The sequence below is a fragment of the Papilio xuthus genome, unplaced genomic scaffold (assembly GCF_000836235.2).
Source record: "Papilio xuthus unplaced genomic scaffold, Pxut_1.1 DF826949.1, whole genome shotgun sequence".
In the NCBI taxonomy this organism is placed as follows: Eukaryota; Metazoa; Arthropoda; class Insecta; order Lepidoptera; family Papilionidae; genus Papilio; species Papilio xuthus.
Genome location: NW_013531700.1, coordinates 5,557,441 through 5,572,465, shown reverse-complemented (window position 1 = coordinate 5,572,465; position 15,025 = coordinate 5,557,441). Strand labels below are relative to the sequence as shown.

Here is a 15,025-nt window from a genome sequence, read left to right as displayed (position 1 = left end):
TACAATTAATTTTCAAATAGAGTTTGGGTGAAAACAGAATGATATGTTCCTGTTTTTATGCCTACGTCGTGTTATATATTTCTTGCAATAATATATTGGCACACTACTCTCGGTCTGTATGTGGACGGGTTTTGTCATTTTTTTTGTATTTTTCATTATAATCGATTATGTTCACGGCCAGTGGAACTGAGATTTTTTTTATTAAAAATAGCAATCTGTAGTGAGATGGCTTTATAATTTTTGTATGAACTTACAAGGAGAGGAACATAGTAAATTTAACTCTTTCGATCCATAACCAGATTTAAATTAATTAATAAGGTATAGTATTTGTTAAATTATTAGAACTACAAGTTGAAAAACTCATCATTCTCACTGAAAGAAAGAGATAGCAATATATTTATGTATCGATGTTGTATACATACGTTGTACTTACAAATATTGTCATAAATCAGCTGCCCACGAGATGTGTCCTAATAAGGACTTCACGGTCGAACAGTTCAACGATATTGCAGAGAAAATGAAAACTCATGCATTCTACATTTAAGTGACATTTTAATTAAATACTATTTGCATTTTACTTGTAGATACAAAACTTTGATACTACCACCACTTAAGTAGTTTTCCCTTGTTAACCATGGGTTTTTTAGAGACTAAAATCCCCGTTTAAAGATATTGTGTTTTTTCAAAGATAATGACAGGGATGACGATATGTTTTATACAGGGATTTTGAGGACAGAAACCAACGGTAAATGCTATAAAAAACAATCTTACGTAATATGTAGATAAGATACTCCCCTAGCAACAATTTAATTATTCTATATGTAGGACTAAATATAGAACAATTTTATTTACACAAAATGAAGCGGAGTACATCTTAATTCAAATTGCGAATTTACAATTAAGTTGTTAAGTTGTTGATATGTGAATATCTGACGTTAATTAGTTACCTTGATAAATATTTGCTAACGTCAGGTAGCTAAAATTACTTGTTGGCTGATTATTTATAGATGATATTAAACATATTTCGTCTGGGTTCCGCTTTAAATTAATTTTCGAAGGACCAAAAGTTTATAGTTTTATTACCACACTCAAAGTCTTTAAGTGAACATTAAGTATTTGTTTAAGTAAGTTTTTTACTGCAATGACGTCATTTTTGTTATTTCATTATTTGTAGTTTAAAAATCAATTATTGCAAAAAAAATTATAGGTAAAAAATTACGAGTGAACCTAAAAATTTAGCGAACGTTTTTTTCTACTATAACATTTAAGTTTTTCTGAATATGTAACGTCGTATTTATGACTTGGCATTTGATTGACCTTTGACGATGGTCTGACATATTGTCGTTTTGTTTAATAAAGTTCAATGGAACTATAATCGGTCAAGTGAGACCGGAACTTGAATTAGAACACTGCAGGTACATATTACAATTAGTTGTCACCCGCGATTTAAAAAAAATAAACTTAATTAGTCGTCTATGTGTTTTTCCAGACTATGTTCTACATCTGTGGCAAATTTCATCAAGATCCGGTTATCTGTTCCGGAGATACCTGCCAACAAACATCCATCTATCCATCTATACATGCATCTAAACATTCGTATTTATAATATTGGTTTTGTTTGAATGGATAAGTGGTTGATATTATTTCTGTACCGTTCTTATAATAACCGAGATCGAGCTGTTGCAACTTCAAGTGAGAGAGCTGGTGCATAGCTTGATGTGTAGGGTGACAACATCCACTTATTAAATTTGGGACATGATTATTTTTTAATTTGTACATTTTCATACTGTTCCCATCTGAACATTACTTAATGAATTGTTTTCTATTTTAATGATATTTTTAATAGAAATAATAATGTTTATTATTCAATTACAAAATTTGGATTTTCTTAAAACCATAAAAAGAACTTCGCCGTGACTCATTTTGTTGTCACTATGGAGTTATTACTGATCGTTATGTTTTATTACTTATCCGACGTTCTCACGGTGAAGTAAAGCATCGTGAGGCTGCTCATATCTAAGAAGAAATATACGATACGAAAGAAAGACACGTGTGAAGTCAACCCCCATTGAGTTGTCAACAATTCAACAACCAGCGTGGTTGACTATGGCCTAGTCAAACCTAACTTAGGATAGGCTTCACCTACGATGGGGACGTATAATTAGCTGATGATGTTTCATGATGTTATAGAGCTGTAGCAAAATTCAACAAATTTCAGTACATTAAAAGTTTTTTTTTAATATACTGTTTGCGTAGTCTCTTCATAAATTGTGGAAGTAGCAGATTATCCTAGTATTATCTTAAGCCATGGGTATCGTAATACTATAAATAATTCATAAGGATCGGAGCGCTCGCGTTGCATTCCTCACGTAATTGCACCTGCGCTGTCTGTGCCTGATTGTACGTTATTTTGAAACGTCTTGAACATGTGGCGACGTTCAACTCTTGACCATATTATTGGACTACAAACAACACTTGTTTGTGATTACTTTGACTATAGAGATACGGACTAGGCGGACCAAAGTTGCGCTAAACAAATTATATGAAAACTTACTGTTATAATGCAGTTATAGTTTTCAAACTAAAGTTATTATTGTTATGTCAACTATTTCCAATTCGCAATTTCCTTCCGGCAAACAGTCAAACCAAATGTCGAAGTTAACTCCAATTGACTAAGTAATTACGTTTAGAAATTAATAGTCACGGTCGGCCATTTTGACTTTGTTTGTTCGAAATTAAATTCCCAATTCCATTAATTTAATAATTCATTAAACTTTAAGATTCATTAATTATGGTTTCGGTTTACCGTCTGGGTCTTAATTTACTAAGGACTAGCTGTCGCCTGCGACTCCGTCCATACGGAATTAAAACATATCTACGCATTATTTCAACTAGATCTATCCAGCTGATACGGAGATACCTTTAAACAAACATCCATACATCCATCTAAATATTCGCATTTGTAACATTAGTAAGATGTAAGATGTATTAACAATCAAATAAACACCTAAAATAGAATATTGTTTAATCTATTGGTTAACTTTGAACTTTGTAATTAACTAATCAATTTAAGACTTGGTTAGACTTGTACTTAATTCAAACTTCAACACGAAAACACTTAAAAATAACGAAGAAAATCGATGAAAAGTTTTGCGAGACATCGATTTTTCAAAAAAAAAATACTACGTAGAAAATGGAATGTTTAATCATGAGTATCTTTTTTATTTCATGCTAAATAAAAGAACAAGCAATAACAGAAAAAAATTATTAATATCGCTTTAAAATGTTAAAACTTAATAAATTGAATTTATATAATGAAGTCAAATAACTTGAGCGCTTACAATTTTTAACAAGGTCGCCACAGTTATGTTTATTTCATGATGTCCAAAGCATTGCGACATTTAATACGATACGCTTTGTGTGTTTTTCGTAATTCTGACCTTAATATGTGAGAATAAGCTCAAGATGTCTTCATATTGTGTCATATTAAACAATACTTACTAATATTATAAATGCAAATGTTTGGATGGATGTATGTATCTCTAGAACGGCTGATCGCGATGTAATTTGACATACATATAGAACATAGTCTGGAAGAACACATAGGCTACTATATTTTTAATTACGCGCGGCCGTTGTCGCGGGTTATAGCTATTTTGTTTATAAAATAAAATGACCTCTTAATTTAGTTCAAGAGATTCTCAAACTTTCTTCTAATTATCTTTGTTTTGTCAAAGATAAACACGAATGACTATATGTTTTATACGCATATTTATGGTTCAGAAACCAACGGTAAGTCTTCGGTAAACTCCAATCTATCTTAATTGGGAATGACTGATTACGTCGAATACTCGTAAACAGATGAAAATTCTTAACCCAACTCTCAACAATATGATTAACAATAGTCCTATTTAAGCAATCAAATCGTGGTCAAGGTTGCGGGAGTGCACTGGATGCGGGCGGCACAGGACCGGGCATTGTGGCAATCGATGGGGGAGGCCTACGTCCAGCAGCGGACAAGTTTAGGCTGAGTATGATGAAGCAATCATTTTACATACAATTACTGATAAATTTGATTTAACTGACTATCAATCATAAAGCAAAACACTCCAGTGTCCTAATTTTTAAAGTGACTTTTTAAACACATAAATCTCAAGTAATTGTTTCAGAATTTCACTTATAAAAGGCTTTCAAACGACGTCACCTTCACTTAGGAAAATATTCAACGTTTTAAGATACACTTTATACAAAATAGATGCGAACGAAAATATTCCCAAGTAGAAAATCAAAAGGTACAAGACGAAGATCGCAACGAGTCGACAACGTCTATTTTAATCTACGTTAAGAGTCGGAGTATCCCGCTATTTTAGGGTTGTCAAAAATCCTTATTCAAATTGTTTCTAACTTTATTAATAAACTAGCGGTCGCCCGCGATACTGTCCTTACAGAATTAAAATATAAACTTAATTTGTAGCCAATGTATTCACAAAGAACATGTTCTACGACTATGCCAAATTTCAGCCGGATCTGTTTAGCCGTTCTGGAGATAACTTCAAACATCCATCCATCCATCTAAACATTCGCATTTATAATATTAGTAAGATGAAATATAGTTTGTGTTTGCCTTGATTGAAAAATAAGTTTTTTACAAAAAAGTTTTTATGGAAAAAGAGTAATGTAAGCAACTCAACTTCCTGATTTATTTTAATTTTCCAAAGGTTTCCCTACTTAAATTTTAGCTATATGTCCTATAATATTATATGTTGTTTGTTTAAAATATTTTTATAAGGATAAAGGTGCATCCACATTGCAATTAACTTTAATAGAGAACCACTCCAACACGGTAACTTTAGGTACTGAAAACTAATATTAGGTGTTGCCTAGTAACTTAGGTAAAATAGGATTATTGTAAACTTGTAACTTACCTTCTATTAAAAAAAAATCTTACTATTTTGGCAACCCTAAGCATCGTAATACAAGTAGTAAGTACACCAGCGGAAGGTTTTCCGGCTCAATGCACTTACCATGGCAGAGGCAGGCTCTTTATTGCTAACATAAGGCTTTCCTGACGTACCATAAGAGTCTAACAACTTTATAAATGAGCTGTATATGAAATACATTCATTTCAATCACTCGAATAAAATTATTTGAACACTAGCTGTCGCCCGCGACTCCGTCCGCGAGGAAATAAAAAAAAAACTTAATTAGTAGCATACAAGTTCTAAGTGACTATGTTTTATATGTATGCCAAATTTCAGCAACATCCTTGCAGTTGTTCTAAAGATATCTTCAAACATACATTCATCTAAACATTCCCATTTATAATATTGAAACGTAATTGAAGCGACAATAGCCTAATGGTTAAGGATACGGATTTCCGACGACGAGGTCGGGGGTTCGAATTCCGCCATTCGACTATTGTCGTAAACCATATTCTATCATAAGCCTAGAGCTTAGTTGTAATGGTTAAAGTAATATTAGTAAATTTGTAAAAAATCTGCTAATATTTTTGAAAAATACTATATATAAAAATACTAGAAAGATTAAACACTATTAGAAAAAGATTTAGACTAACGAATAGTAATAATAGATTTAAGCTTGCGATAACAAAGAATCAAGTCTAGTTACTACTTACCTTAAAGAAGGACCCCCCCATTTGTCTAAACTAGTCTGTTCCTGTTCATACTGAGTAGGTAATATTATTATATATAAAATTTTCGTGTTCGTCAATTTTCGTTCCCATACTCCTCCGAAACGGCTTGACCGATTCTCATGAAATTTTGTGAGCATATTCTGTATGTCTGAGAATCGGCAACTATCTATTTTATAATCCTGTGCAAACGGAGTCGGGCGACAGCTAGTAATACTATATATTTAAGTAAATTTAAAACATATAAAAACATGATACATGTACATTTTACGACAATAACTCTATCAAAGTAAAAACTCAAAGCAAACGGTGCATCAAACCTTGAACTTAAAGATAAAACTGCGTAGGAAAACATATACAAAGTTATTAAGGAAAGTAGAACAAATGAAAATATACCTTATTGTTTAGCCAATAATGATTCAAATGACGGAAACAAATAGCGGTACAAGTAAAGGAGGTTCAATGGCTTCAAGCAAAAAACGAGCTAGCAAGCGTAAAGCTTGGGACATGATTAGGGTTGCCACATCGATGATTTTTGAAAGAAATAAAAATAAGAATTGTAGTACTTTCATTACTTCTCGACTTTCAGAGACAACCCTTAGTCAAAGATTTGTGCATTTTTACCAGCAAGATCATTACTCCATTTGAAGACAATACTTTTCGTATCAATAAATGGCTGTCGGCGACTCCGGCCGCGCGGAAAAAAAATATTAGTAGCCTGCGTGTTCTTGCAGACTATGTTCTACATCTATGCCTAAGTTCATCGAGATCCGATGAGTCGTTCTGCAAAAACCTTCTAACAAACATCCATCCATACATCCAATCATTCGCATTTATAATACTGGTAAGAGATTCTAAAATTCTTTCTTCTAATAGGAAACTTAAATCAAAGCTTTACTGGTTTGAACCAACTTATGGTTCTTCAACTTGTGAATCCTAAAATTACCTACAATGTCCACTCCAATCGAGACCCCCATAAGTAGACACCAGGGGGTCCCAGGGGGGACTTACTCTAGTCGCAACCTATTGCACATGGCAATACATTTTTTCACTTCACTTTACCATCACTTACTTATCTCAGTTATAAAAAATGTAGCAACCTTATTAATTAAAATTGGATTAAAAGTATATTTGATGATGAAAGCGGCTGCTGCTGGGAGTCAGCGAAGCGTGACAACGAGCTCATCGGATCTAGGTCATCGGTTTATCTATCACAAATAGACCTAAAACATAGTTACAAAGATTTAATATAGTTTACTACATTAAAATTAAAAGTTTGTAAACAAATGTCACTTAGAATTTTCGATGACATTCATATACTTGTGTTATGTACTTGTCATTATGTATCTTAAATTTTCTAGTCTATGATTATCCCATATTTCATTATGTACTAGTACTAGTCGCTTGCGACTCGGTCCGCGCGGAATTTAAAAAAAACTTAAATAGTAGCCTATGTGTTCTTCCAAGCTATGGTCTATATTCATACCACATTTCATCGAGATTCATTCATTCGTTCTAGAGATACCTTCAAACAAACATCCGTCCATCTAAACATTCGCATTCATAAAATTAGTAAGATACAAAGCTATTTACATTTGAATATGTTATTTTAACTGTGAATAAAAAGTAATTTGAACGCTATTTTATTTTTTAAACGAAATTATAAAATAATTTAAATTAATTAAAATTTACCGTTTCGAGACGTCATCTGGCCAAAATACGTCATTGTAATTAAGATTTTCAGAGCATGAATATTCTTATTTCTGGGACGTCTAACTCGATGGTTCGCGGCCATTGAAAAACAAATTACGTTTCGGAGAGGCCCGGATTTGAATAAACTTACCGAGTCGTAGATTATACTTTACAATTTTTGTGTTCTTTTGTCTCCGTTGTTTTCATACTAAAATGTTTTTATTAATTTAAAGTGACCTCTGAATTTGCCACACGAAAATTCCGTGGTGAGAGCGTCGGTGGCTTAAGGGTTAAACACTTTTAATCTGTAGGTCCTGGGTTTGAATACCGCCATGTAAAAATGTATTTTTATATCTATATATGGACATTTATCTGACGTTCTTACTATGGAGGAAACCATCGCGATGCAATGAATTCAAAGATATGTGTGAAGACAATGCGCACTGGATCAGCGTGCTTGACTACGGTCTAGTCAACCCTGATTTATTGTAGGCTCGCGCCTCTCGAGTGGGGACGTAAAGTGAGCTGCTGATAATGATTAAAAAGAAAGTATGGAAGGATTGTGTGAAAGAGAAGTTACAGGTAGGAGTGAATTCAGATATGGTAGCTCATAGAAATGCATGAAAGATGCTGAGAGAACTGAAGAGAAGAGGTAAAAAGATTATAAATATGTTTTTTATATTTGTGTTTTAATTAAGAATAACTTTGGATTATTCCCGAAGCAGTTCCTTACTGGATATGGCTTACATTTTTCAACCGTAACAAATGAACTTAAGATAAAGTAAACAAATGAAAGAAAAGATAAATCTTAGAAAGTGTTGGTTAAGTGAAACAAAGACAAGTGACCGCCGTTAATCTTATTAAAACCTCACGACTATTTTACTAATGAAGAGAAACAGACTCTGAACAAAATGGATTTCTTTTATATATATAATTAAATTAAATGTAGGTCAGGTGTTGCAAACATTTACTTATCAATGTACCTCGAAAGGAAAAAATGGAACCCTAATACGATCACTTTGTTGTCTGTTCGTCTGTGTGTCAAGACCCTTTTTAATAGTTTAATGAGATCCAAGAAGTGCCATATTGACTTTATAATCATTGAAGAAATTTTTTTTCGTTTTGAAAAAATAATTTTGTGATGTACGCGTACGAAAGGTTCGCCATCCCTGTTTTTGTGAATAGTTATATTTTTCCGGGTACAGAAAAGCGACACTTATTTTAACGCGATTTACTTGTTAATAAGTAACACAAAATGCTTTTTATTTTTCCATTTTCTTAAGGTGGGTTTCCACTGAACATTCTTGTCATACATATGTCACTGAGAGATTTTCTATGCTGCGCGTTAGTTGTTGTTCCTGGCCAAATTCTAAAGAATCGGAATTCACAAACGTTCTGTAACGTAGATTAGTAAGTAACACCTTTTTACAAGTTTTCAAATGTTGTATTGAAATGGTTTCCTTGTTGGCAGGTCGCGCGGGGTCGCCGGTCGCCATGGCAACCGGGTTCCCAACACACCCCTGAAACCAACGGGTAAGTTATCAATCTGAAATCTAAGTTATGGTACAAGGTTAAAGTTAATTATGTATTAAGCAGAACTATTTCTTTATTTCAAGTAGCTGACGGAAATATTTTCGCACAGAATATTTTTAAACATTTATTCTAAAGTAAATTTAAAATTATAAAGTTATTACAGATAAAGAAAGATATATGTAGTTTATACTAGCTGTCGACCGCGACACCGTCTGCGTGGGATTAAAAAAAACGTAATTAGTAGCCTAGTTCTTCCAGACTATGTTCTACATCTATATCAAATTTCAGTGAGATCTATGCAGCTGTTTTGGAGATACCTTCTAACAAACATCCATCCATACATTCACATTTATAATATTAGTAAGATATTTAATACTTCTACATAATTAAATAATTATATTACAGTTGGTATCCCTGGAAACAAGAAAGTAAAGGGCAGAAGTTTCAGATTTCATTCGCGGTTACCGCATTTCCTTTACGTTATTTCCTCTTTGTATTATCTGTATCATGTAATATAATCTGTGGTCAATATATACATACAGAACAAAAAGCTATTCTTTATTAACTATTAATTAATTTATTAAACCAAAAGTACTGTCTTAACTTTTTCGGTGAATAATAAGAATCGAATAATCTTAATTGTTTTAGTTTTTTTTTCTATAACGGGGGTGTTGTTTTTTAGACCATCAAATCTGATCAAGCATTTTGAGCTACAGGTGGTTGCAATAAAATGGACATATAAACCTTACTTACACCGCTGGCTCATCGACCCAAAGTCGGTCTTGGCCCCAACAAGAGATCGTCAAAGTCGCCTGTTGTGTACTGCCTTCATTTAGTTATAAACCTACATATTTATATTTAAACTAGCTGTCGCCCGCGACTATGTCCGCGCGGGATTAAAAATAGATGTTGGCCGATTCTCAGACCTATTTAATATGCTCACAAAATTTCATTAGAATCGGTCAAGCCGTTTCGGAGGAGTATGGGAACGAAAATTGTGACACGAGATTTTTATATTAAAATGATTAAAATATCCAAAAGTTGGCTTATGTTATTATTCGAAATTCCTTATGTATTTTGTAAAATAGAAAACAATTTACAAAAGCCCGCTTTAGATGAAACGACTGCCTGACTCGGAAGCTTTTAGCATCTCAACATAAAATGGATTCAACCTATTAACTCTAACGAACACACCTGCTCTTAGTTAAATATTCAAAGCTTACTGCTTATTTTCTTGATTAAATCTATACAGTAAATAAATTTTCAGTGTCTGTATGTATTTGTGTTGCTTATAACGAAAGTCTGTTTGGACATACGAGTTTTCAGTAATAACTGCGCTAACGAAGTCACGGTAGGTCGCTAGTTAATAGTAAATATATAGTGGCGAAAAAATAACACAAAATTGACTCTTGTGGTACTACTGTTGTTTTCTTATTTGTCTGTCATGAACACATTCTAAAATTGCACATCAGTAAAATATGTGTGTGTGTGTCTGTGTGTGTGTGTTTGTGTGTGGGAGTGCGTGTGTACCTTAACAATGTAAATGTATGTATTTAAAACAATTCTTTGTTTGTACGTCCGTTCGCCTTGACCCCCTTACCGGGTAATCGGAATTCCCAAACATACTGTAGACCAGGTGTTTTAGCTATTTTTGGCTTTGTTTAAAACACACGTGTGTTTTATTTCTCTTAACATGGTAAGAAATTTTTTACAGTCGTACTATTTGTATACTAGCAACATTGTGATTCGTTAAAGTTAACCAACCGACGAAATTCACAATTGATCAGTAACATATCGCCGATTTTAACGAGAAATAAAAAAAATTACAAACCTTGTGACTAGAGTACAAGGTTTCTAATTTTTTTCATCATTATCACCAGCTCACTATACGTCCCCACCGAGGAGCTCGGAACCTACCCTAAGTTAAAGGTGATTAGGCCATAGTCAACCACGCTGGCCAAATGCGGGTTGGTTGCCTTTACACATATCTTTGAATTTCTTCTCAGATATGTGCAGGTTGCATCACGATTTTATTACCTATGTATTTTTTTACACCAAGACAATATATTGATAATATGACTCAAAGAATATAAACCATTCTAACAATACAAAGGACGCAATACCGCGCAAACCCAGTTCCCAAATCATGTAACACCTTAGTTACTGAATTTTGAGCAACATCTTTATAAGTCGGGTTGCAAGTTATGTAACCCTTTGATAGCCTCACGTTCTTTGTTACAAATACTCCAACCGTCACATGACGAAGTTCACTGATTTCATTTCCATGAAAACTATGACTAAAGTCTGGAAAAAGCTAGCTTTTAATAATAGAATACCTACCGAATTCAATGTCGTTAATTGTTTGGAAATCAATATTCCATCCTAAATATTTATCTTAAAATTATTTTTTGTTTAGTAATTCAAAAGGTTTCAAAAGTACAACGTGATTTTCGATTTACATATGTACATTTATCCGACGTTCTTACGGTAAAGAAAAACATCGTGATGCAACCTGCACATATCTGCAAAATTCAAAGATATGTATAGTCAACCCGCAGTTGGCCAGTGTGGTTGACTATGGCCTGGTCACCCCTTTTTTTTTAAGAGGGGGCATGCGTTACGCATACCGGGTGCCTCGGGGAAAGCCACTCCAGTTATGTGGGACTCTCTCCACATCCCTAAAGGGACGAGGAGCCTAATGACCTGGTCACCCCTAGGATAGGCTCCTAGCCCCTCGGTGGGGACGTAGAAAGCTGATGACAATACATTTTTCGATGTCTTGCTATTTTTGAATCGCTTTTTGAACCTAGTTGCGAAAATTTTTCATTGACTTAATGCAGTTAGTATAATAAACAATTATATTATATATGTATGTACATATGAATTATAGCCTTAGAAGCACGTGTAATCCGTTTAGGTCGGGACATGACGGAGCCTTCCGAACATAAACAACTCTCGGCTTAACACAAGTTACGTATGCCTGTGTTAACATCTAATCCAACTGTGTTTATACTATTACTAGCAATGTGCTGTGACTTTGTTCGAGTAGCTTATCAATATTGAAGGCAATGATGGAGATAAAAACGAACCTATCTTTAAGTTTCTATGGACACAAAAATGTCTTTTTAACCGATTTCATAAAGGAGAAGGGTTTTCTTTTGCTCGCGGTTTTTCAATTTTTATAATTCTTTTATTCGAAAGTAAAGCGTGTGATTTGGTACCAGTTTTGGAAAGTTTTTACAGTATCCAATACTTTTTAAGTTATTCTGAATCATCATCATCATCATCAGCTCACTATACGTCCCCACCGAGGGGCTGAGAGCCTGAGCGAACGAGAGCGAAAGCGTGCCCGTGGTCCCGTCCCGATGCGTTGGAGGAACAGAGGATTTTAGTTGGTATGCCTCCGCTATGGAGGAGAATCCCACATAACTACCGCGTCTCCCCCCGGGGCGCGGAGTATGCATAAAGCATTCCCCTCTGAAAAAAAGGGCCTACCCTAAGTTAAGGGTGAATAAAACGTGGCAAAAAGTTTTGCTTATTTGGTTCACGTAGACTAAACTATACGACATACCTAAAATGTATAAAAGTGTTGTAGCTCTTTAAATGTGCTCAATAATATTTATATCTATTTTATAAATTTCTCTCACAATAACCAAAATTCTAAACAAAGACTTAAGTTAAGAAATAATATGAGACATATAAAGATATCTAAGGATAGAAATGCTTATATTATTATAAATATAATATAATGTAGGATAATTTTTTCGGGTCACTTCACACGATGTGTTAATGGTATAGCTGTCTCGCTCCTCCGTGCCTCTCTCGCGGGACCCTCGCGCAGCATCCGTATCGATCGGCACAATGTCCTTGACCTTCAATGCGCAGACCCTGACCTTGCGAGGTAGAGGGATCTCGGATTAATGATAACGTTAGGTCATTGCTGTTTAATGATTTGATTGCATTTTATCATCGCTCGGAGATATAAAAGGATTTTATCATTAGTTCTAACAGGGTTATATTATCGTTGCTTACATGTATAATATGTTCGTTTAATTGTACCCTAGTCCTTATCCTAAACTTACACCTTAGGGCATCGATCCGAAGTTCTTGGCCTCCAACTCGAGAGGTCGCCAACGTCAACGGCAACAGCGCCTTTTGTCAATCGATTCTATTCTTTTCTTACTGAGTACTCAGAGTTGTTATAGACGCTAATAGTGCTCTCAGTATATTAAGTAAGATATCTAAATTAAGGAACTGTTACAGATTGTAACCCTTTACTGGTAATTTTATTTATTGTCTATTCATTTTAACAGTTTGTACCATAATGCCATGGGTAAGGTGCACGTAGGTCATTGAACCTTTTTGCTGCAGCTGGTTTTTGAAATGTTGTTATTGTTGCAGGGCGGGCGGATGTCGGGCGGCGGCGCGGGGCTGATGTCCTGCGTGCGCGAGGGCTCGCTGGAGCCGCCCTACCGGCCGCCGCAGCACACCTCCAATGGTAAATATTATTTTCAATGTCACTGGCAAATTGTGAATACTGCCAATTTCTAATTTGCCCATACAAATATGCGGTCACGATTTACAATTAAATTGTATATAGCGTGATATCGAATTGTGTGAAGATTTATTGGGATTTCTGTGAGAGTACCCATTTCTCTATATTGTTTTCAATAGTGATGTGTTGTTTCCAGGCGAAGGTCGCACGGGTCGGTTCCTACGGGGGCTGCGGCGCATGTTCCGGCGGCGCAGTGCCGCGCGCGCCCCGCACCCGGACCCCGACCCCAAGAGCAGCTCCACCAGCGAACTTCTTGATGCTGAGAGGCACGCGCGCAGGAAGTCAGTTGACACTTGCTACATTTTATAACTTCATATCATTACCATAGCACACACATTGGTACCACGTCATCCGTATTTTAGTGGTCTACAACTGTTTAATACAAGATCTTTTTAAATCTTTCTCATCGTCATTATTTCCCTGTCATAATCTTGCTCTATGTGAGGTGGGTGCACTAGTTTTTGGTCCTTCAAAACGATCTACCATGCTTCATTTATGTGATGTCAACTTTCATTGATCTTCTCCTAGTACTACTTCTATTTAGTACAAAGTTCTATTTTCAGAACTCTAGCTTTCGAATTCAACTCTATGTAAATACAAAAAATAAGTGCACAGAGCTGACATCTCTTGTTACACTGTCACTGTCTAAACAAAGGACCGGCGTTAGGGTAGGACGCGGTTGAGCGACCGCCCAGGACATTGGACAGTCTCACATAACCCTATTAACCACCCTCCCATGTAAAAAAGAGGGCGTCGTTGAAATCTCACCCAGGGTTCTAGTAGATCTAAACATTTTCAATACATCCGTTCAATATTGTCGAGTACTGTCTAGATGTGACACATCACGTATGTCTACACAGCACACTTCTTTGTTTTTTTTTGTGACTTAGTAGTCACTGTTTGCCTTGAAGAGACATTTACAGCTTCGCCGGGCTTGAGGTGGAAGAGCGCAGATGGCGCTTAGCCTGAACCTCATTTAAGAGTAACGACTCGAGGGCTCCTTCAGGAGCCTCGGCTCGGGGTTTTACTTCGATATGATAGGGCACTTCTCAGTTATTACAATTTTTGTGTATGTAGTTTTTTCCCAAACATGTTGAACTAACAGACGTATAACTTTAGGGCGTGTGTGGATTTAGAAATAAAGGGTTTCATGCAATTAGTGCCTACTATGTGTATTATTTTTAGCAAATTGCAGTTTTTCTGCAGCAATGCATAATTTCATAGTGTGTACCAACCCTAAAGGATTTTAAGTGAGTGCATCCGCAAGTGTTTAGGGACACGGTTTATCTCTTTTCCAAAATAAATCAACGTGACGCCTTTTGTCCTGTAAAGTGTTCCGTGTTCTTTTGTTAGTTAAGAGGACTAGATGTGAATAGCTTTAAGTACTTTAGTGTATACAATGTACTGAGGTTTAATATTTTGAGGTGAACTTTTAAATTTTTGGAACACGACACTGTTCTTATGGGTGGTCAATTTCACTGTTGTTAAACTTGTAAATAGAGACAATATAATAGCTTTAAAACACATCTTACACCGATAGTCAGATCTAGAAGGAGATGGATGGATGTGAAAGGTGCGATGATTAATGAAGGATC

General features: G+C 35.1%; 1 protein-coding gene across 1 annotated transcript in view; it reads left to right on the top strand.

Moving 5' to 3' along the window:
- The window catches only part of LOC106120705 (uncharacterized), a 79,376-nt gene that overhangs the window by 27,801 nt on the left and 36,550 nt on the right, over window positions 1–15,025 (top strand). Inside the window, exons 2-4 of the mRNA XM_013316079.1 lie at window positions 8,814–8,875; window positions 13,277–13,373; window positions 13,567–13,711. Of these exons, the coding sequence (XP_013171533.1) occupies window positions 13,286–13,373; window positions 13,567–13,711 (233 nt within the window). The 5' untranslated portion in view covers window positions 8,814–8,875; window positions 13,277–13,285. The remainder of the gene's footprint in view (window positions 1–8,813; window positions 8,876–13,276; window positions 13,374–13,566; window positions 13,712–15,025) is intronic.